Consider the following 22,052-nt stretch of genomic DNA (forward strand, 5'->3'; position numbering starts at 1 on the left):
AGAAACTGGTCTCCTTTTACTGATAGTGGGATTTGTTAGATTCTTGTCCTTTTATGAGGAAGTTTGGATTTACTACCTCTTTTTTTTTCTTTCAATTTTAAAAGCTAATTTCATTAAAACTTAAAAAAAATTTCAAGCTTACAGAAAAGTTCCAGGTACAGGACCAACTGTCTTTTGTATCCTGAAGTTTTGGAAAGTAAGTTGCCAATACAGTGCTTCACCGTTCTCAAATATGTGGATGACTCCTGGTCGTTCAGTTGCTCGGTCGTGTCCGGGTCCTCTGTGGCCCTGTGGACTGCTACACACCAGGCTCCTCTGTCCTTCACCATCTCCCAGAGTTTGCTCAGACTTACGACCACTGAGTCGATGATGCCATCCAACCATCTCTGTCGTCCCTTTCCTCCTGCCCTCAATCTTTCCCAGCATCAGGGTCTTTACCAGTGAGTCAGCTCTTCGCATCAGGTGGCCAAAGTATTGTAGTTTCAACTTCAGCATCAGCCCCTCCAATGAATATACAGTACTGATCTCCTTTAGAATTGACCGGTTTGATCTCTTTGCAGTCCAAGGGACTCTCAAGAGTCTTCTCCAACACCACAGTTCAAAAGCATCAATTCTTTGGCGCTCAGCCTTTTTATGGTCCAACTGTAACATCCATACATGACTACTGGGAAAACAGAAGCTTTGACTAGACAGACCTTTGTTGGCAAAGTAATGTCTCTGCTTTTTAATACACTGTCTAGGTTTGTTATGGCTTTTCTTCCAAGGAACAAGCGTCTTTTAATTTCATGACTGCAGTCACTGTCCAAAGTGATTTTGGAGCCCTCAAAAATAAAGGGCTGTTTTCCATTGTTTCCCCATCTATTTGCCATGAAGTGATAGGACCGGATGCCATGACCCTAGTTGTTGAATGTTCCTACATAACCATAATATGTGCATTAACATTGTGGTATTGTTGCCATGTAATCTTTGTAAGACAGGCCTGTGAAACTCAAAAGAGAAAATTTGAGTGCTGCATTATGCAGAAAAGGTCATCATAATGCACAGTTGAAAGTGCTCAGTGTAAAACAGAAAAGACATGTTTATGTACTAGATGACAAATGAAGAGTCAGGTAAAGATGATCATGGTAATGAGACCACTGTCCGTGTGTTTTCTAGGACTCCAGAGCGTCTGCATTCATTCTGATGCTGAATATGGGAGGTCTTGTGATGTTCATCCTGTGACCACCAGTTAGTGGCAGCCTCTAGCTTTGCATTTGGCCTCGGTTCCCTTTCTTAGAGTCAGCCATCTCTGTCTTGTTGGTCTGCCCTCTGTAGCTCCTGCAGGTCTGGTTATCTAGTACAAAGTGCAGGTCTTTCAGCCCAGCAGAGGCTTTCCTCAGCGCATGCAGGTTGAAGTTGTTCACTGGTCTTGCATGAATGAGTGTCCTGCCTTGTGGTGGGTTCTGTTGCTGAAGAGTAAGAGACTTCACCCTCTGTGATCAAATAGACACCCTTTGATTTCATTTATTCCTGAGAAAATAGTCCTAAATGAAATGCTTCATATAATTTATCTCTGATTTATGTTAGGAAGTGTCATTGTCGCAGTGACAGTATGGTTGTGAAATAGATATGCTAAAAACAGTTCTTCTTAGAAAATAGAAAAAATAAAAAGATAGGTTAATAAGGCTAGTTCTTTAAAAGAACTACCATAGGAAACCTCAGTTTAAAAAATTGTTTTCTTACTAAGTTTTTAATGTACAAATTACATAAATGTTGATTGAAGTCTTTTTTTTAGCATTTAAGGAAATTCAAGAAAATATTCACACATCCCAACACCTTATCAAAGTAACTTGTATTCTTTATTGTTTATATGGCTATCTTGTTTATATTAAAAAGTTATTACTCATATAGATTCTGATTATGATACATGCTCTTAAGGCTCTTGCAGACCAATTTGAAGATAAGACTACGTCTGTATTGGAACGTCTGAAGATTTTCTACTGCTGTCAAGTGCCTCCTCACTGGGCCGTTCAGGTATTTTTGTTGTTGTCATTGGGTATGGAAAACACTTCCCTTTTGAAAGATAAATGCATTAGAAGAAAATGACTAAATTTATGTTGGAGTTTTCACATGTTTCAGGGAAAAGAAAAAGTATCTAGCTGGGGATTGCCAGTTACTTCAAACTGCTATTTGATTGAAGTGATACTAGACTTTTAAAACATTTAATAGAATGTAAACTAGGTTAAATAGAATTTTCGAAATTAAATAATAGAGCCATAGAAGTCTTCATTTTCAAAATAACTTTTTATGTTTAAAAACCCTGTAATGATTTTCTGCTAAAGAATGAACCTTTTAAGCAAAGTGTTTACAAGAGGTCAAATAAAGCATTTGTTTGGTAGTTGATACTGTGAACTGCCCTTCACCACTTTCCTCTTTGGAGCGACATGAGAACTCCTAATGTAGCGCTTGCCCTGTAGGTTCTCCTGTGTTACAGGAGTCATTCCTCTATTTGGTAAAATTCTATTCACTGAAGACAACTTAGACACTTAGTCTGGCCACTTAATTTATAATTCTGGTTTCTTAATCCTCGGAAAAAAATGGAGGCCCAGGGCAGTTGTCAGTAACTACACTTGTCCAGTGTTGATCACTGAACATGATGTTCATGAGCATCTCTACTTTCCCAACTTTTAGTCTAGTTTGCCTCCTTTGCTTTATCTTCATTGGGCTGTAATTATTCCAGAGAATAACAGCCAGCTTTTACTGCTTGTTTATTGTGAAGCACGCATTTTTTTTTGCCTTTCACACACATTATCTTATTTTATTGCAACAATTTTGTGAAATAATCCCGAATTACAAATGTGAAAGCTATGGCACAGAGAAGCTAAGTGGAGTCAAATAATGCCAGCCAGAAATTTCTCGATGATTTAGTAACCATTGTCATTTTAACCAGCTTCCTGTCACCTCTTGTGGATTATGCACATAGGTAGTGACTTAGAATTATAAATGCCAACCCACAATTCAGTGACTCGGAATCTTCATAAGATTTCTTAGAGTAGATTATTAGAATATTCGTAAGCTCAGGGTAAACGAGAGGGTCTGTTATACATTGGGATTCACTTCATCTATTGAAGACATCTCAATAAGACAGGCACAAAAATTTTTTCATATCATCTCAAAAGGATAGATTCTTCATCAGAAAGGTGTTAACACTTGGAACTTTTTGGCATGTTTTTAACCCTGATCTGTGAAATTTGTTAAGTGCTTTGTCTTTGTTCTGTGTGTTTTGTGGTGTAGAAACAAATCAAACTCTGAGCTATTATTATGACAAAACATGTCTGTTGAGGGTGTAGCTGTTACTTTCTGAACAGAAACATTAGAAAAATTAAATACTGTTCAAATAGGCTCAGTGTTTATCTGCTTAGAAAACTGTGGATTTGGGATCTTTGAGCAGTTACATAAACATCCTCTTTCATCAAGAAATTGAATCAGTTTTATTATAGGGAGTAAGCATATCTTTATATGTTATTTTTAAAGATCAGGAAATAACAACACAGTTTATTATAAAACATATTAGTCTTTACTCCTAGTTAGCCATATCAGCTTAGATGCCATAACTTTGTCACTATATTAGAAAGATTGAATTCCTTACTATATGAGCATTAAGATTTATTCCAGCTTCCACATGTGATGTTCAGTTTTTGAAAATGTCCAATCACATCTTCTAAAATAGCCAAATTCTCCTATATTTCATGGGATATAGACAAATTGAGCCATTACTTTTATTTATTTTTGTTTATATTTTTATAATATATAATAGATACATATTTATTTTATAATATATATTATATAATATATTATCTAAAATATATTTTAATGATATATATAAAAATGTGATTTTCATTATAAAATGAAATTTTATAGTTTCATTTTACTTACTGAGTTTGTTAGTTCTGCATGTTCCATGTCTGTTAGCTTCTTAGCTCTTAAATATGTATTGAATTTTATAACCATACCTTACTCATGAGTTTTACCTATTTTTTAAACATTTTTAATATTGTTTTTCTATTCCTGCAGGAATAGAATACACTTATAAAATATACTATTTTTATTTTTGAATATACTTAACCTTCACTCACTTTGTCACAATTTGTCCCATTTTATCTGCCAAATACTTGGAAACTAGGTAGCTAAATTTTTTAGAATGTATTTATTAAAATAAATTAGTGTTTTCATTTTCCTCAGTTATATATCCAGAAGTGGAATTACTAGATCATACGGTAGCTCGATTTTCAGTTTCTTGAGGAACCTTCATATTGTTTTCTCTATTGGCTGCACACATTGACAGTCCGCCAGCACAAGAGTTCTCTTTTCTTCGCATCCTCAGCAACATTTGTATTTGTCTTTCTGATAAGGGCCACTTTAACAGAGTTGAAAGAAGTGCAGATTTCACCTGTTAAGTTCTGAATTCTTGGGGGAAATTGACATATTGTGTATTTTGAACAGTTCCAGTATGTTTTTCAACATGTAGGAAACATATATGTTTTTTCAGCAGAGGTTGAATTATAGATATTAGGCATTTTTTGCAATAAGCAGATGCTTAAAATGGCAGATTAGATATACCTACAAATGGAACAGGAATCTGTGTGAAAATGTGTGAAGGATTGTTCATTATTTTAATTTGATTTTTCTAGCGCCAACTTGCAGGTTTACTCTTTGAGTTGGGATGTACCAGTTCAGCCCTTCAGATATTTGAGAAGCTAGAAATGTGGGAAGATGTTGTCATTTGCTATGAAAGAGCTGGGCAGCATGGGAAGGTATGTACTAGTGAAATTTTATGCTCTGGCCAGACCCTTTCATCTCTGAGCAATCATCTTACCTGTTTTGTTTTTTAAGCCACTTTTGCCAACAATTTGCTTATATTCCTTTTTTCATCAGAAATCTGTTTAATGTTTTCTTTGATTTCCATTGGGGCAGATTATTTTATGTCTGCATGTGTATTATAAAGGAAAAAAGCAAGGCCCAAAACTGATACAGTGTTTGATGTTTATGAATAAATAATGAAAGCTTTAAAGACATTGCACATTTTCGTCTCTTTCCTTTATTAACTCTCCTTCTGTAGACAACTTCAAAGTGAACTATTAGGAAATATTTTAAGCATCACTAGGTTGCCTGATGATCAGAGGCTGTGGGTCAGAAGCAAGGTTACCTAAGAGGGAGGGCAGCTTGACCTGTAGAAGATCCAAAGGTTATGACAAGCCCCCTCCCCCACCCCCCATCTTGGGGCAAAAGAGTTGTCAAGTGTGTAATGCATATTTAATTCCATCCTTTAAATTGGGTCAAGAGAGAAAATGTTGCAATATTTGCATCTGTTATTAATCTATTATTTTTCCCTCATAAATGAACAGAATTTTTAAAGGACTGTGCACTGTGTGTATCTGTTAAAATGGACATGTTGAAATCATTTGTTAATTTTGGACTAAAATTTTAAATGGTAAATTTCTATCATAAGTATGGTACACAGGCAGAGTAAAACCCACAAACTGGATCATTTGTATCTATAGTCAGCCTTTGCTATCATCCTGAAAAAGAAATAGGGGTACATGTATGTCTGTTTCTTAATACTTTTCCTAGGTGTGTAAATTTTAAAATTATAGTAAAAGTTAGGTTCTTTTCACTAGTCAGTAATGGTGGTGAAAGTCTTTGAATTTTATAGGGTTAAGGAGAGGCTACCATGGAGATAACATTTTATTAAAAAGATTGTAGAATTACAGTATTTTCATCCTGGGAAGGGACTCCATAATCATCCATTGCAGTTCCTTCCTTTTCCAGATAAGGAAAGGAGTCTCTAATGATTCAGGTTAGGTCATAGAGCTAGTTATTGATTAATAACTTAATTGACCACATGACATAGTGTTTAAAAGCATAGCCCAGACTGTGGATTCAAAAGCTAGCCTCGGCACATGCTAACTTTGTGATATTGGGGCAAGTTACCCAGTGCCCCCACCCCAAGCCTCAGCTTCCTTATCTGGAGGCACATAATCTACCTACCCAACAGATTTTCGTGACATAACATATGAAAGGTACATAGAATGGTGCTCTTTCCTCGTACTCTGTGAGCATCTGCTGCTCTTAGTGATTCTGAGACTCATTTTTTTTTTTTTTTCGCATTTTAGTATCTTTGAATTTGGGTTGTATCTGCTGCTTGATGGTATCTGTCATTTGCTGTCAGGTGGCCATTTGGCCAGGTTGAAACTGCTTGTGCTTGTACAAGTTTTAGTTGTAGATATATCTAGAATCATCATTTCAATTGAGTTACGTACAGTGTCAGCTCTACATATGTTGGATTTAATTGCAATTTAAAATATCTTTAAAAAGATTCCATTATGATTTGGCATTGAAACAGAAGTGGTAAAGGACCAAAACAGAGTGGAGAGACGTGAATTTAACATTAGTGAAGTAAACATGTGCCATTGGTAAAATAATCACAGTTCCACTTACTTTTCTTTTAAAACAGCAACTAAATGCTTTATGGGAGCCAAGAAAGGAAGACACCCCAATGTAGATGAAGCTGTGTTTCATACTAAGATTCGTAAAAGGAAAAAAAAAATGCTGTTTGTTATATCAAGCAGTGTATTGGAGGCAGGAAAAATTGCCAAATTTTTCTGAGTAGATTTAAAAATATCAAAGCAGTGAGAAGCTGATGTGATTCATCCAAGGCATTATGTCATAATGTAATTGAAAACATTTTTTCTTTATTAGTTAACAGTTAGTCTTAAAATTGATGGCATCTCAAATTTGATGAAATATAGTATCATGTTTCTTCACAGACTTAAGTGTTTATTTAGTGCCCTTTGACTGGCATACAAGTAGTATTCGGATTTTTATTTAACACAGAGGTGAATTATTTCTTGACTCCCAAGATACCATTGATGTAGTTCCCATTGCATCATTCTTCCCATTGGTTAGTGAACAAATAAGTAATAACTGTATATAAAAATATGGAAAATTTTGAAGTAATTAAGCAAGTTGGTGAATCCCAAATACCCAAAAGCACACTCTGCTATATTAAATTTATTTAGTTATTTTTACTAAGTATGGAAAGTAGAGATGGTTTTACTGGAGAATAAAAAATGAGTCCATTCCTTTCTGAGAATGTATTTGACTAAGTCCTCCAAATTAGTAGCAGTATTATTATTTTTTAAATATGCATGTAAACCTTGTAAGAAATGTCTTAGAGTAATGATAAATTCCTGTGTTTTACATCACTCTATAAAATGTGTGTATTTTAATTTTTAGGAATGTATAGTTATTAACTTTGTCTCAAGTCTTTTGTGAGTTACAGCCAAACATCCTTCAAAATCTTGATTTTAAAGATTGATTTTAGTTTTTTATTTGCCATATAAAAGACCCCTTACCTTTTTTTCATGCTGTATTTGCAAATCAGTTTAATTATAGACCCGAAAAAGTTTTGCTTCAGGCTGGAACCAAATGTTTTATTTCTAAAACAGCTGAGATTCTTTTAATATTCGATTGCATACCAGTAGTTGTCATCACATTTAGAATTAACTGGAAGTTTGTAAAATTTTCATCTTTGCCTTTACTGCTTAATGGATAATTTGTTTTTAAGAGGCAAATTCAGAAAAGTATCTAAGTCTAATTATTGTGCCCTGGTGCTCATGTTTGCACCCCACTATTAAGATCTCAGACTCTCTAATTTAGAAACTACCTACAGAAATTCTTGTTATTTAATGACCATGGGCAAAATAGCGAAGATTAATTTTGCTTGGCCTTGGGGTCAGAACTGGTTCTCATCTGTTAGCATTTAATTTTTTAAAGCTATCTGGCACACTTACTGCAGTTTCTCCAAGCTTTTCTATAATAGAATTTTTATTTTGTTGAGCAAATTGAGTCTATAAATGAAAAGAGAAAGACTGAACAGGTGTTAAGTTGCCTGGAGAAGGCAATGTGGAAGGAGGTGGAGAGATTTAGGTTGGAACCTCTAGTATTTTCTCTTGTTTCTTAGGAAAGAAGGCTTATCTGAGCTGCATAGCCTTATCTTTTATTATGCTATATTAGCAGATGATTGTGGCCATTAGACTTTAAAATTTTTCCCCTTTAACTTGCCAAGCAAATCTTTTATTTCTAAAACAGCTGAGATTTTTTTTAACATTTCATTTGGGTTTGTTTTTTTTTTTTCTTCTAAGGTAGTTTCTTTTTGTGATTAAGACAGTTCCCACGTGTTGTTTTATCACACTGCAGTCAGAGCAAGCTTCCTGAAAGGCATGATCCTAAATGACGTGATCTAATCATGTCATTCTGACTGTAGGAACTTGGCTTTGTTCTTAGGATTAACTCAGAGCTCTTACTGGAATGATCTTCACTTCATGATTTGACTCCTGTTGACATTGCTGACGCCTGTGTCCCTCCTCTATCACCTCTGCCTTGTCCCCCCTTTGTACTCACTCACCCAGGTTGTGTCCAGAGTTCTGGCAGGGCTGAACTACTTGGAATTGTTAATTTTGCAGCATTGTTTGACCTCAGAACCTTCACACATGCTGTTGTCCTCTGTCAGCTAACTCCTTATTCCTCAGACTTCTTGGTGATTGCTTCCTCCAAGGAGCTTTCCCTGAAATCTCCCCCGGAGACCTGGTGATGTTCTCCTGTGTGCGCCTCAACTACCCAGCACTGCTCTCATCGTCCCTTGTGTTGACTTAGCTCACCTGTTTGACTATAAGTAGTTTAAGACCCAGACTTGTGTCTATTTTATTTATAGCACAGGCCTGGCACCTTGGGGGAGCTCACTTATATTTGCTGAATGAAGGATTAGTAGGTGTTCATAGAATAGTTATTGCATTGAAGCAGATCTTCACGTGGTCACTCTTTATGGACCCTGCATGTGGTGAAAGAAACTTCTCCAAGCCCCACTGTATAGTCTGTCTCCAAAATCTTATTGTGAGATCTCTCTGGTCTCGTTTTAACCTCTTAATTTTAAGGAATAGAAATAGAAGAACTTTTATTTTTGCTCCATAGATGCTAAGGTACTGTGAGCATGCTGTTATTATGTAATGCAGTTTTAGATCCTCTTATGTACTACATCCCTTATAGAATTATTTTGTCCTTGTCATTCAATATTTGTAACAACCTACAAAGTATGAGTTGTTTTTTGCCATTTTACTTATTAGCCTCAGTAAGTGGCAGATTTTGGAATCCAAGCTCAGACCTTCCTTTCCTCTAAAGCCCATACTCCTTTCCCAACACCTACCCACCCCCATCCTTGTTAATCCTTTAAAATTTGATGGTCAGTTTATAAGTTAAAACCTGTTGTGTTCACTTGAATGAGGAAAACAGAACACTCACTGAAATTATCACTTGGTGATATGAATAGGAGTTGATCAGCTAATCGGATAACAAGACCTGTTTTTAATTATTCTGTTTTATCTTGGACCTGGGATATTTATGTTGGCAGCTCTCCTTTGAAGAATCAAGCCAGGCTGTGGTGCAGTCACACACTTAAACATCCAGAGCAATTAGTGAACAGTTGGCTGTCAGTGAGTGAGTAGGACTGGGCATCACCCCAGAGAAGAAGGGAGCAAGCAACCGAAGTGAGTTGAAGTGTCTTGTAATTTTCACTTCTCAGTTGCCACTCACAGAACAAGAATGCAGGCTAGGGAGAGAGTGCCTTTCTGCTAGAAGGATTGTGTGGGAAGCCATAAGAGTCCAAGGTTCCATGGTGCTCTTTTAGTCCTGCCTTGTCATCCTTATTCCCTGCGTCACGGGCAGTGGAGCTCCTTTTCAGAGGTCCAGCTCCCTTTTCTTGAGAACCAGCCTTTACTGTAGTAGAACTTAGAAACCATTTTGCTTTGTGCTTCAGAGAAAAGACTGAGTTAGACTATGCCCAGAGTTGTTTGAGCACAACGTACACAACACAAGTACATTTTTAAAAACCTGAAGCTATTATCAGGTGGCCAGATCTGACTAATAGTATATCCTTATATTCTTGGCCTGCCTTTTTTGTTTGTTTGTTTGGTCCCTTTGGAGCAGACTTCTAGTCGTTAAGCCTAATTCTGTTATTTCTGTCCTCAGAGGCACTTGTTATGATTAGTACCATCTCTGGGTCTAGAGCTCATTTCCCCACCTTGGCTGTTTTGTCAGAAGAGCTTCCTGGAGTTGCTGGCTTCCCAGTACCCCTGCCAATACACTGACCAGATGCAGTGTCAGATGAGGGCCACTCTTATCACATGTTAGAGTTTTTAATTCCTTCCGCTCATTCACAAAATCAAGGCACAAATCACAGCCAAGAAGGGTAGTTTGTTTGGATAATTCCTTCTGACTCAAGTATGAATAATTTTCTTGAAAGGTTTTCTCTTTTTGTCAGAGACTGAACTGAACTTTCACCCATATTCTTTTTTTAAAAATAATTATTTTAATTGGAGGCTAATTACTTTACAATATTGTAGTGGTTTTTGCCATACATTGACATGATTCAGCCATGGGTATACATGTGTTCCCCATCCTGAACCGATCCCATCCATCCGGGTCATTCCAGTGCACCAGCCCTGAGCACCCTGTCTCATGCATCGAACCTAGGCTGGCGATCTGTTTCACATATGATAATATACATGTTTCAATGCTGTTCTCTCAAATTATCCCACCCTCGCCTTCTCCCACAGAATCCAAAAGACTGTTCTTTACATCTGTGTCTCTTTTGATATCTCGCATGTAGGGTCATTGTTACCATCTTTCTAAATTCCGTATATATGCATTAGTATACTATATTGGTGCTTTTCTTTCTGACTTACTTCACTCTATATGATTGACTCCAGTTTCATCCACCTGATTAGAGCTGATTCAAATGCATTCTTTTTAATGTCTGAGTAATATTCCATTGTGTATATGTACCACAGTTTTCTTATCCATTTGTCTGCTGATGGACATCTAGGTTGTTTCCATGTCCTGGCTATTGTAAATGATGCTGCGATGAACGTTGGGGTACACATGTCTCTTTCAACTCTGGTTTCCTTGGTGTGTATGCCCAGCAGTGGGATTGCTGGGTCGTATGGCAGTTCTGTTTCCAGTTTTTTAAGGAATCTCCACACTGTTCTCCATAGTGGCTGCACTAGTTTGCATTCCCGCCAACAGTGTAAGAGGGGTCCCCTTTTCTCCACACCCTCTCCAGCATTTATTTTTTGTAGACTTTTGGATAGCAGCCATTCTGACTGGCATGAGATGGTACCTCATCGTGGTTTTGATTTGCAGTCTCTGATAATGAGTGATGTTAAGCATCTTTTCATGTACTTGTTAGCCATCTGTATATCTTCTTTGGAGAAATGTCTGTTTAGTTCTTTGGCCCATTTTTTGATTGGGTCACTTATTTTTCTGGAATTGAGCTGCTTGTATATTTTTGAGATTAATTCTTTGTCACTTGCTTCGTTTGCTATTATTTTCTCCCATTATGAAGGCTGTCTTTTCACCTTACTTATAGTTTCCTACATTGTGCAAAAGCTTTTAAGTTTAATTAGGTCCCATTTATTTATTTTTGCTTTTATTTCCATTACTCTGGGAGGTGGGCCATAGAGGATCCTGCTGTGATTTATGTCAGAGAGTGTTTTACCTATGTTTTCCTTTAGAAATTTTATAGTTTCTGGTCTTACATTTAGATCTTTAATCCATTTTGAGTTTATTTTTGTGTATGGTGTTAGAAAATGTTCTAGTTTCAAACTTTTACAAGTGGTTGACCAATTTTCCCAGCACCACTTGTTAAAGAGATTGTCTTTTATCCATTGTATATCCTTGCCTCCTTTGTCAAAGATAAGGTGTCCATAGGTGCGTGGATTTATCTTTGGGCTTTCTATTTTGTTCCATTGATCTATGTTTCTATCTTTGTGCCAGTACCATACTGTCTTAATGACTGCGGCTTTGTAGTATAGTCTGAAGTCAGGCAGGTTGATTCCTCCAGTTCCATTCTTCTTTCTCAAGATCGCTTTGGCTATTCGAGGTTTTTTGTATTTCCATATAAATTGTGAAATTATTTGTTCTAGTTCTCTGAAAAATACCGTTGGTAGCTTGATAGGGATTGCATTGAATCTAGAGATTGCTTTGGGTAGTATACTCGTTTTCACTATATTGATTCTTCTGATCCATGAACATGGTATATTTCTCAATCTGTTTGGTCCTCTTTGATTTCTTTCATCAGTGTTTTATAGTTTTCTATATATAGGTCTTTTGTTTCTTTAGGTAGATTTATTCCTAAGTATTTTATTCTTTTTGTTGCAATGGTGAATGGAATTGTTTCCTTAATTTCTGTTTTCTCATTGTTAGTGTATAGGAATGCAAGGGATTCCTGTGTGTTAATTTTATATCCTGCAACTTTACTATATTCATTGATTAGCTCTAGTAATTTTCTGGTGGAGTCTTTAGGGTTTTCTGTGTAGAGGATCGTGTCATCTGCAAACAGTGAGAGTTGTACTTTTTCTTTTCCAATCTGGATTCCTTTTATTTCTTTTTCTCCTCTGATTGCTGTGGCTAAAACTTCCAAAACTATGTTGAATAGTAGGAGTGAGAGTGGGCACCCTTGTCTTGTTCCTGGTTTAAGGGGAAATGCTTTCAATTTTTCACCATTGAGGATAATGTTTGTTGTGGGTTTATCATATATGGCTTTTATTATGTTGAGGTATGTTCCTTCTCTGCCTGTTTTCTGGAGGGTTTTGATTTCCATGCTTGTGATAGGTCTGTTAAGATTTTCTATTTGTTCCTGATTCAGTTTGGAAAGTTATACTTTTCTAAGAATTTGTCCATTTCTTCCAAGTTGTCCATTTTATTGACATATAGTTGCTGATAGTAGTCTCTTATGATCCTTTGTATTTCTGTGTTGTCTGTTGTGATTTCTCCATTTTCATTTCTAATTCTATTGATTTGATTCTTCTCCCTTTTTTTCTTGATGAGTCTGACTAATGGTTTGTCTACCTTATTTATCTTCTCAAAGAACCAGCTTTTAAGCTTTGTTAATTTTTGCTATGGTCTCCTTTGTTTCTTTTTCATTTATTTCTGCCCTAATTTTTATGATTTCTTTCCTTCTACTACCCCTGGGGTTCTTCATTTCTTCTTTTTCTAGTTGCTTTAGGTGTAGAGTTAGGTTATTTATTTGATTTTTCTCTTGTTTCTTGAGGTAAGCTTGCACTGCTATGAACCTTCCCCTTCGCACTGCATTTACTGAATCCCATAGGTTTTGGGTTGCTGTGTTTTCATCTTCATTAATTTCTATGCATATTTTGACTTCTTTTTTTATTTCTTCTGTGATTTGTTGTTTATTTGGAAGCGTGTTGTTTAGCCTCCATATGTTTGTATTTTTAATAGTCTTTTTCCTGTAGTTGACATCTAATCTTACTGCATTGTGATCAGAAAAGATGCTTGGAATGATTTCAGTTTTTTTGAATTTACCAAGGCTAGATTTATGGCCTAGGATGTGATCTTTCCTGAAGAAGGTTCTGTGAGCACTTGAGAAAAAGGTGAAATTCATTGTATTGGGGTGAAATGTCCTGTAGATAACAATTAGGTCTAGCTGGTCCATTGTATCATTTAAAGTTTCTATTTCCTTGATAATTTTCTGTTTAGTTGATCTGTCCATAAGTGTGAGTGGGGTATTAAAGTCTCCCACTATTATTGTGTTACTGTTAATTTCCCCTTTCATACTTGTTAGCATTTGCCTTACATATTGCAGTGCTCCTGTGTTGGGTGCATATATGTTTATAATTGTTATACCTTCTTCTTGGATTGATCCTTTTATCATTGTGTAGTGTCCTTCTTTGTCTCTTTTCACAGCCTTTATTTCAAAGTCTGATATGATCTGATATTATCTGATATGAATATTGCTACTCCTACTTTCTTTTGGTCTCCATTTGTGTGAAATACCTTTTTCCAGTCCTTCATTTTCAGTCTGTATGTGTCCCTTGTTTTGAGGTGAGTCTCTTGTAGACAGCTTATATAGGGATCTTGTTTTTGTATCCATTCAGCCAGTCTTTGTCTTTTGGTTGGGGCATTCAACCCATTTACATTTACGGTAATCATTGAAAAGTATGACCCCATTGCCATTTACTTTGTTGTTTTGGGTTTGAGTTTATACACGTTTTCTGTGTTTCCTGTCTAGAGAAGATCCTTTAGCATTTATTGAAGAGTTGGCTTGGTGGTGCTGAATTCTCCCAGCTTTTGCTTGTCTGTAAAGCTTTTGATTTCTCCTTCATATCTGAATGAGATCGTTGCTGTCACCCATATTCTTTATGCCTAATCTAGGGCCTTGTCTCTAACAGGGTGCTTCCTGGAGTCCTAGTGTGCTTAGGGTAGGGGCCCGCCCTCAAACCTTGAATATCCTGTGTAACAGCTTGTGGAAAAATACACCATCATAAATGTAAATAAGTCCCAATGTGGCATATATTTCACTTTTATACATTAACTTTTTTGCTTGTATTTATCTGAAGTTCTCAGCTACTTCTCAACACTGGACTGTTTGGTCAGAAGTTACATTACCAGGGTAGGGAACCCAGGCTGTCAGTTTTGCTCTTTGATGTTTTTAGTCCTGGGAGTCACTTCTCTCTTTTTTTGAATATTTATATATGTATCTGGCTGCATCAGATCTTAGTTGTGTCATCAGTCATCGTCACTGCATTATGTGGCACAAACTCTAGTTGTGGCTTGAGGGCTCAGTAGTTGTAGCTCATGGGCTTAGTTGCTCTGTAGCATGTGGGATCTTAGCTTCTGGACAAAGGACTGAACCCATGTCCCCTACATCGCAGGGCAGATTCTCAGCCACTGAACCACCAGGGAGCTCCTGAGAGTAACTTCTCAGTTGTGATCACTTTGGTGAGAAGGGCTTGTGAAGTTCAGATTCCGCTGTATGACCTCTCCGCTTGGACTGACTTGTTAGGTCGGTCCTAATTTAGGCACCCTCAATACTGATGTCGGCCAGCCATCCCTAAGGTGTTCTCACTTTATTCTCGGTAGGAGGAATCTTTTATGTTTCTTTGTAGAATCTGAAGCCTTTGGGATTTCACTGTTAGTTTCAGTTGAGTTCATTCAGTACTTTATAGAGCACCTACTATGTGCTGGGCAGTGGTGTTCCAAGATGACAAAAGAAAAAAATACCTTTAAGGAGCTTATAGTCTGATACTGCAGACATATGTAGATTCCAAATTCTGTTTGACCAGCAAAATATTTCTCCGTTTGCTGTCCTTCTATAAAGCAGTATTCCACTAGGTTTGTATCTTGTACAGATTCTTTCTCTGAGATCTCTAGGGCTTCCTCCTGTGGCTACTTTTTCATAATAAAAAAAACAAAAGCCTGATGTTTGGTTGAAATCAGCCTTATGTGGAAGAATTCAGCTTTTTAACCTGGTAGCATCAGTACTTTTTCCCTTTGACCTCACTTCCTCCAGTCCCATTGGCCTCGGTTACATAAACATCTATTTGACAGTTTAACAACAGCAATTCTTCTCTCTGTGGAGAAACTGTACACAGTTAACTAGTATGATTGTTTACAGAAAATTTTAATGCTGCTAGAAGCTGTTTCAAGTCTCTTTCTTTCTTACTAGTAGTGAAACTTCAAGCTTCTTGCTTTTCAATCCGGTTTTCCAGCGGAGGGATTAAGAAGGAACATAAACATTAGTTTAGGGCTTACTGTGTGCCTAACAAAATCCTCGGTACATTTCATGTGTAATTCTTGAAGGTCATGTACAAATAAAAAACAGACTCTCAACATATTAGTGAGCTTACTCATGGTCATGCCTTTAGTAAGTAGTAGAACTGGCATTTGAACTGTCTTTCTGACTAAAGGCACCTATGTTCTCACAGATCTTCTTGTAGTTGGAAGTCTATAGAATGAATTATGCAACAGAATTTTCTAGGGACATGTTAGGATGGTTTTGGTTGTAAGAGAACCAACATATACTAGCTTAGGCAAAAAAAGGAATTTATAAGTTCATGCAACTGAAACTTCTAGTTGACCTATAATGATAGTCATATCCAGGGGCTGAGATGGTGTCATTTCTCCAAGAGTCAGCCAAGAGTGCCCCTGAAAGCTCGAGGTTAGTAATCTTGGTAGACTCAAGTCCATTCCATCGTTCTTACAGAAAAGTTCTGAACAGCCTGAGGCACGTGACCTGGCCTCTGATAGTCCCTGCCTCTGTACCACATGGTATGGTTTCTGTTCAGGGAAGAGTAATTCTGTAATCATCAGATCAGAGAATCAACGCTGAGCAGGAAAAAGAGCAAGTGCTGTCCAGTGTAGGGTGGGTGTTTAATTTTCTAAATCTGAAGTTGCAAGAGTTATTATGTTTGACTTACATAATGCTTTGAAAAAAAAATCAGAGTAAGCACATTCAGGTGATATCATCTAAAAATCTCGATTTCTTGGCTTCTCTTAAAAAAATCAAATGATGTGGAAACATTGGGCCAAATTCCCACATAATTGTGCTAACTGGCTAGAGTCAAGGAGTGGCTTGTTCCTTTTTATGTTCAGTTGCCAGCCTACTTTATTCATTCTCAATAATTGGCAAGAATGTCTGGGCATCTTTTTGTGTAACCCTTGCTCTAAACACCACAGATTTTCCTGATAAAGTAAGGAACGTATTATTCTAGCCATAATTAATAATCTTGGCTGACTTTATTTTATGCTGAGATTCAGTGTGTATAGTCATTGCTATAAAGTTATTTAAGATTAATAATTATTAATAGTGTGTGGAATTACAAAATAAAATAGATATGTAAGATTCATATATATATGTGGGTAAGGGAATGGGCTTCAGATTTACAGGTTCCTATAGGCACCCCAGGTTCGTTGTAGCCATTTGAAGTATGCCTTTGGATGTTTGGGAATGTATTTTTATCCTACGTAATAGATGTTAAGATGACAAATTTCTTATGTCATGTAAGAACATACATCTGTGTTTTCCAATAGGAAAGTAGCAGCCCATAGCCAGAAATACCAAAGTTTTTCACATTCTGTGGAGATTTCTTCCCACCCACATTTCGATATTGCAGAAGTGATATCAGAAGCCCTTGTGCTTTATTTATGTTCACTGGGCACATATTTGTTGTTCTTTATTTGGTAATAAATTATATAAATTGACTGGGTGAATGAGGAGGGAAGAGAAAATAGAACATTTTGGAGAAAGTGAGGAAGACTGGGGAATGCAATGTGACTAATTGAAGAAAGGAAATATATTGCCTGCAAGCGTTGCCCTTGAGGAAGCTAGGTTTGTTGGCAGGACCAAGAGGTATAAACTTAGGGAGAAATGGTTGACACATCTGAAGAAACTGTGTGTCTTCCCTGGTGGCTTAGACAGTAAAGAATCTGCCTGTAATGCAGGAGATCAGGATTCAATCCCTGGGTGTGGAAGATCCCCTGGAGTAGGAAATGGCAACCCACTCCAGTATTTTTGCTTGGGAAATCCCATGGACAGAAGACCGTGGGGGGCTACAGTCCATGGGGTCACAAAGAATCAGACACAACTGAACAACTAGCTTGGGCTTCCCTGGTGGCTTAGATAGTAAAGAATCTGCCCTTGATGCCGGAGACCTGGGTTCAATCCCTGGGTTAGGAGGGCTTCCCAGGTGGTGCTAGTGGTAAAGAACCCATCTGCCAGTGCAGGAGACACAAGAGATGTGGGTTCAGTCTCTGAATCAGGAAGATCCCTTAGAGGAGGGCATAGCAACCCACTCCAGTATTCTTGCCTGGAGAATCCAATGGACAGAGGAGCCTGGCGGGCTATGGTCCATAGGGTCACAACAAGTCAGACATGAATGAAGCTACTTAGCATGCACAAACAAACTATGGGATAGGAATGTGATGAAAAAACAAGCAAATTTAGACAAAGCTAAGTCACTGCTGTAGTGTTTCTTAACTTCTGTAGGAAACTGCCCCACTCTGGCCCTCCAGACCCATCTTCCAGTAGATAAAATACCCAGAATTAATATTATTTGTTATTAATAATAGACATTTATAATTATAAACTTTCCTCTAAGAACCACTTTTACTGCATTCCATGTTTTGGCATACTGTATTTTTGTTTACATTTATCTCAAAGTGTTTTCAATTTCCCTGTGATTTCTTTTTTGACTTATTGTTTACTTGACAGTGTGTTGTTTAATTTTCACATATTTGTGAATTTCTGCAATTTGTTTGTTATGATTTCTAATTTCATCACACTGTAGTTGGAGAATATACTTTGTATGACTTCTATACTTTCAGATTGTGGTTTTCGTTCTGTCTTACCTCTGGTGGATGAGGATAAGAGGATTGTGGAAGCTTCCTGGTGGGAGGGACTGGCTGTGGGAAAATCTGAGTCTTGCTCTAGTGGGCAAGGCCATTCTCAGTAAATCTTAATTCCAATTTTCTGCTGATGGGTGGGGCTGTGTTCCCTGCCTGTAGTTTGGCGTATTGGTGACCTCCTCCAAAAGGACTTAGGCCAGGACGCCACACCTTCCAGGACTGCTGCAGTCAGTGCCCCTGACCCCATGGCAGGCCACTGTTGATCCATGCCTCTGCCAGAGACTCCCGAACACTCCCTGGTAAGCCTGGCTCAAGTCTCTTGTGGGATCAGTGCTGCTTTGTCCTCGGTCCTGGTGCACACAAGGTTTTGTTTGTGCCCTCCAAGAGTCTCTGTTTCCCAGTCCTATGGAAGTTCTATAATCAAATCCCACTGACCTTCTAAGTAAAGTTCCCTGGGGGGGTTCTCAGTCCCTTTGCCGAATCCCCAGGTTGGGAAATCTGTTGTGGGGCCTAGAACTTCTGCAATAGTGTGAGGACTTCTTTGGTATGATTGTTCTCCAGTTTGTGAGTCACCTGGCTGGAGGCTGTACTGTGGGGCTAATGGTGACCTCCTGCAGGAGAACTTATTCCACATGCCACGCCACCCAGGTCTGCTGCTGCTAGAGCCCCTGTCTTGGCAGCAGGCCACGGATGACCCACGCCTCTGCATGAGACAGAAACACTCAAAGGCGTGTCTGGCTCAGTCTTTTGTGGAGGTCACGGCGCCTTTCCCTGGGCCCTGGTTGCAAACAAGGTTTATGTCAAGGCTGTATATTGTCATCCTGCTTGTTTAACTTACATGCAGAGTTGTTGTTCAGTTGTTCAGTCATGTCCAACTCTTCGCGACCCCATGGACTGTAGCACACCAGTCTTCCCTGTCCTTCACCATATCTCAGGTTATTCAAACTCATGTCACTTGAGTCTGTGATGCCCCCCAACCACCTCATCCCCTGTCATCCCCTTCTCCTGCTTTCTCTTTCCCAGCATCAAGGTCTTTTCCAGTGAGTTGGCTCTTCATATCAGGTGGCCAAAAGACTGGAGCTTCTACTTTAGCATCAGTCCTTCCAATGAGTATTCAGGGTTGATTTCCTTTAGGACTGACTGGTTTGGTCTCCTCGAAGTCCAAGGGACTCTCAAGAGTCTTTGCCAACACCATAGTTCAAAAGCATCATTTCTTCAGCACGCAGCCTTCTTTATGGTCCAACTCTCATGTCTATACGTGACTACTGGAAAAACCGTAGCTTTGACTATACAGACCTATATCCAGAGTACATTGTGTGAAATACCAGGCTGGATGAAGTGGTAGCTGGGAGAAATATCAATAACCTTAGATATGCAGATGACACCACCCTTATGGCAGAAAGTGAAGAGAAATTAAAGAGCTTGATGAAGTTGAAAGAGCAGAGTGAAAAGGTTGGCTTAAAACTCAACATTCAGAAAACTAAGATCATGACATCTGGTCCCATCGCTTCATGGCAAATAGATGGGGAAACAATGGAAACAGTGACAGACTTTATTTTCTTGGGCTCCAAAATCACTGCCAATGGTGACTGCAGTCATGAAATTAAAAGATGCTTACTCCTCGGAAGAAGAGCTATGACAAACCTAGACAGTATATTAAAAATCAGAGACATTACTTTGCCAGCAAATGTCCATCTTGTCAAAGCTATGGTTTTTCCATTAGTCATGTACGGATGTGAGAGCTGGACCATAAAGAAGGCTGAGTGCCAAAGAATTGATGCTGTTAAACTGTGGTATTGGAGAAGACTCTTGAGAGTCCCTTGGACTGCAAGGAGATCAAACGAGTCAGTCCTAAAGGAGATCAACCCTGAATATTCATTGGAAGGACTGATATTGAAGCTGAAGCTCCAATGCTTGGCCCTTGATGCAAAGAGCAGACTCATTGGAAAAGACCCTGATGCTGGGAAAGATTGACAGCAGGAGGAGAAGGGGATGACAGAGGATGAGATGGTTGGAAGGCATCACTGACTCAATGAACACAAGTTTGAGTGAATTCCTGGAGATGGTGAAGGACAGGGAAGCCTGATGTACTGCAGTCCATGGGGTCGCAGAGTTAGATACAACTGAGCGACTGAACAGCACTTCCAGATTTATTGAGACTTGTTTTGTGACTTAACACATAGTATATCTCCTGGAGAATGTTCTCTGTGCACTTGAAAAGAATGTGTATTCTACTGTTACTGGACAGAGTTTTCTTTACGTGTCTGGTGGGTCTAGTTGGTTTATAGCATTGTTCAAGTCTTCTATTTCTATTTTCTGTATAATTGTTCTATTCATTATTGAAAGTTGAATACTAAAGTCTCCAGATATTTTTTTTCCCTTCAGATCTGTCCATTTTTGCTTCATGTAACTTGGGGCTCTGTTGTTAGGTGAATATAGAATTGTAACTCTTGTATCTTCTTGATGGAGTGAATATTTATCATGAAAACATGCCTTTCTTAGTTCTCGTAACAAGTTTTGTCTTAGTTGTATTTTGTCTTAGTGTAGTCACTCCAGCTCTCTTTTTGGTTACTGTTAACATGATGTGTTGTCTTCCTTTTTATTTGGGGGGGGTGTCTGTGTGTTGGGGCATGCTTTCAACACTTAGGCAGTTGACACCTCTGCCTTAGCATTCATTAACTGCTTGTGCAAAGCCTCAAGGTCAGCCTGAGGTGAGAGCATAGGCCTTCTCATATGTTTTCTGAGCATGTGCATAGCCCCACACATGCATGGACTTCTAGATTCCAACCAATATGTTGGAGTTTTTCAAAGCCCTTCTGTATACCTCATTCCCTTGTTTTCCTTTTAAGTGTTTTGATTAGCCTATTGTTTGCCCCAGGTGTTATTTACCACCTCAGGCAGCTGCAAGATTAATCAATTGTTTCTAATTGTCTTTGACAAAGTTTTGTCACTGGACAAGTTCAGAGTTAGGTTAAATAAAGACAGCTTTGCAAGTGGGCTCTTCCAGGTAACCACTAGACTGTTTTCTGAGAATGAGACTTCTTAGGAGCTCCAAATCCATTTTGTTCCTTCTGGTGGTTGCTTGGCTGTTAATCTTCGCCATGATAACATGTTGTTCATTTTCAAGGCCAGTGCAGAGCTGAGGAAGAGGGAATAGGAATGGTACATATTAAAATGACACAAAGCTTGCTTTCCTTAATAAGACTTGATCATTTTCTTGCATAAACACTCTCTGGATTATTTCAAATCTTTGATTAATTTCCAGAGTTCTGAAAAAGTTGATTCTAACATTTTGCCAGTTTTCTTACTGCTTTTTGGGTGCAAGAAATTTTTAGGGATCCTTACACCACCATTTTTGCTGTTGTGAAATAGGAAAAGTATTGAACCTGAAATCAAGGTCCTGTTTTTCAACTATTATCTTTTGGTTTGGGGCTGACCAGTTGATCAAGGAGTCTAAACTTGCATTTCTTTGTCTTAAAAATGCGAATGTTATTATCTGCCTCTCAGAATTATTATAGAGATTAAGTGAGATAATACATTTAATAATGTGCTGAATAAAACTAATCTGTGAATCACTATCAGATGGAAGGACACTTAAGGCATTTTAAAGACAAAACTGAATAAAAAGATCATATAATATTGAGGTTTTTATTATGAAAGCAGAGCCACTTTGAGTATTTTGGGGAATAAGAGGTTTGCTAAAAGAATTAGGTTCTTCTCACATGATTATGGGAAGGGAAGTGAAGGTGTAAATGAGGGAGTAAGAGGATCAGGGAAATAATCACTTACCATCCACTTGAAGCATTGGCACAAGT

The 22,052-nt window shown here is 38.0% G+C and overlaps 1 protein-coding gene across 2 annotated transcripts in view; it reads left to right on the plus strand.

The window, feature by feature from the left end:
- Window positions 1–22,052, plus strand: part of TTC27 (tetratricopeptide repeat domain 27) — a 162,487-nt gene that overhangs the window by 78,509 nt on the left and 61,926 nt on the right. For both annotated transcript variants that reach the window (XM_070476658.1, XM_020880848.2), the window contains exons 11-12: window positions 1,918–2,013; window positions 4,671–4,793. In XM_070476658.1, the coding sequence (XP_070332759.1) occupies window positions 1,918–2,013; window positions 4,671–4,793 (219 nt within the window). The remainder of the gene's footprint in view (window positions 1–1,917; window positions 2,014–4,670; window positions 4,794–22,052) is intronic.

The sequence above is a fragment of the Odocoileus virginianus genome, chromosome 2, assembly GCF_023699985.2.
Source record: "Odocoileus virginianus isolate 20LAN1187 ecotype Illinois chromosome 2, Ovbor_1.2, whole genome shotgun sequence".
Lineage (NCBI taxonomy): Eukaryota > Metazoa > Chordata > Mammalia > Artiodactyla > Cervidae > Odocoileus > Odocoileus virginianus.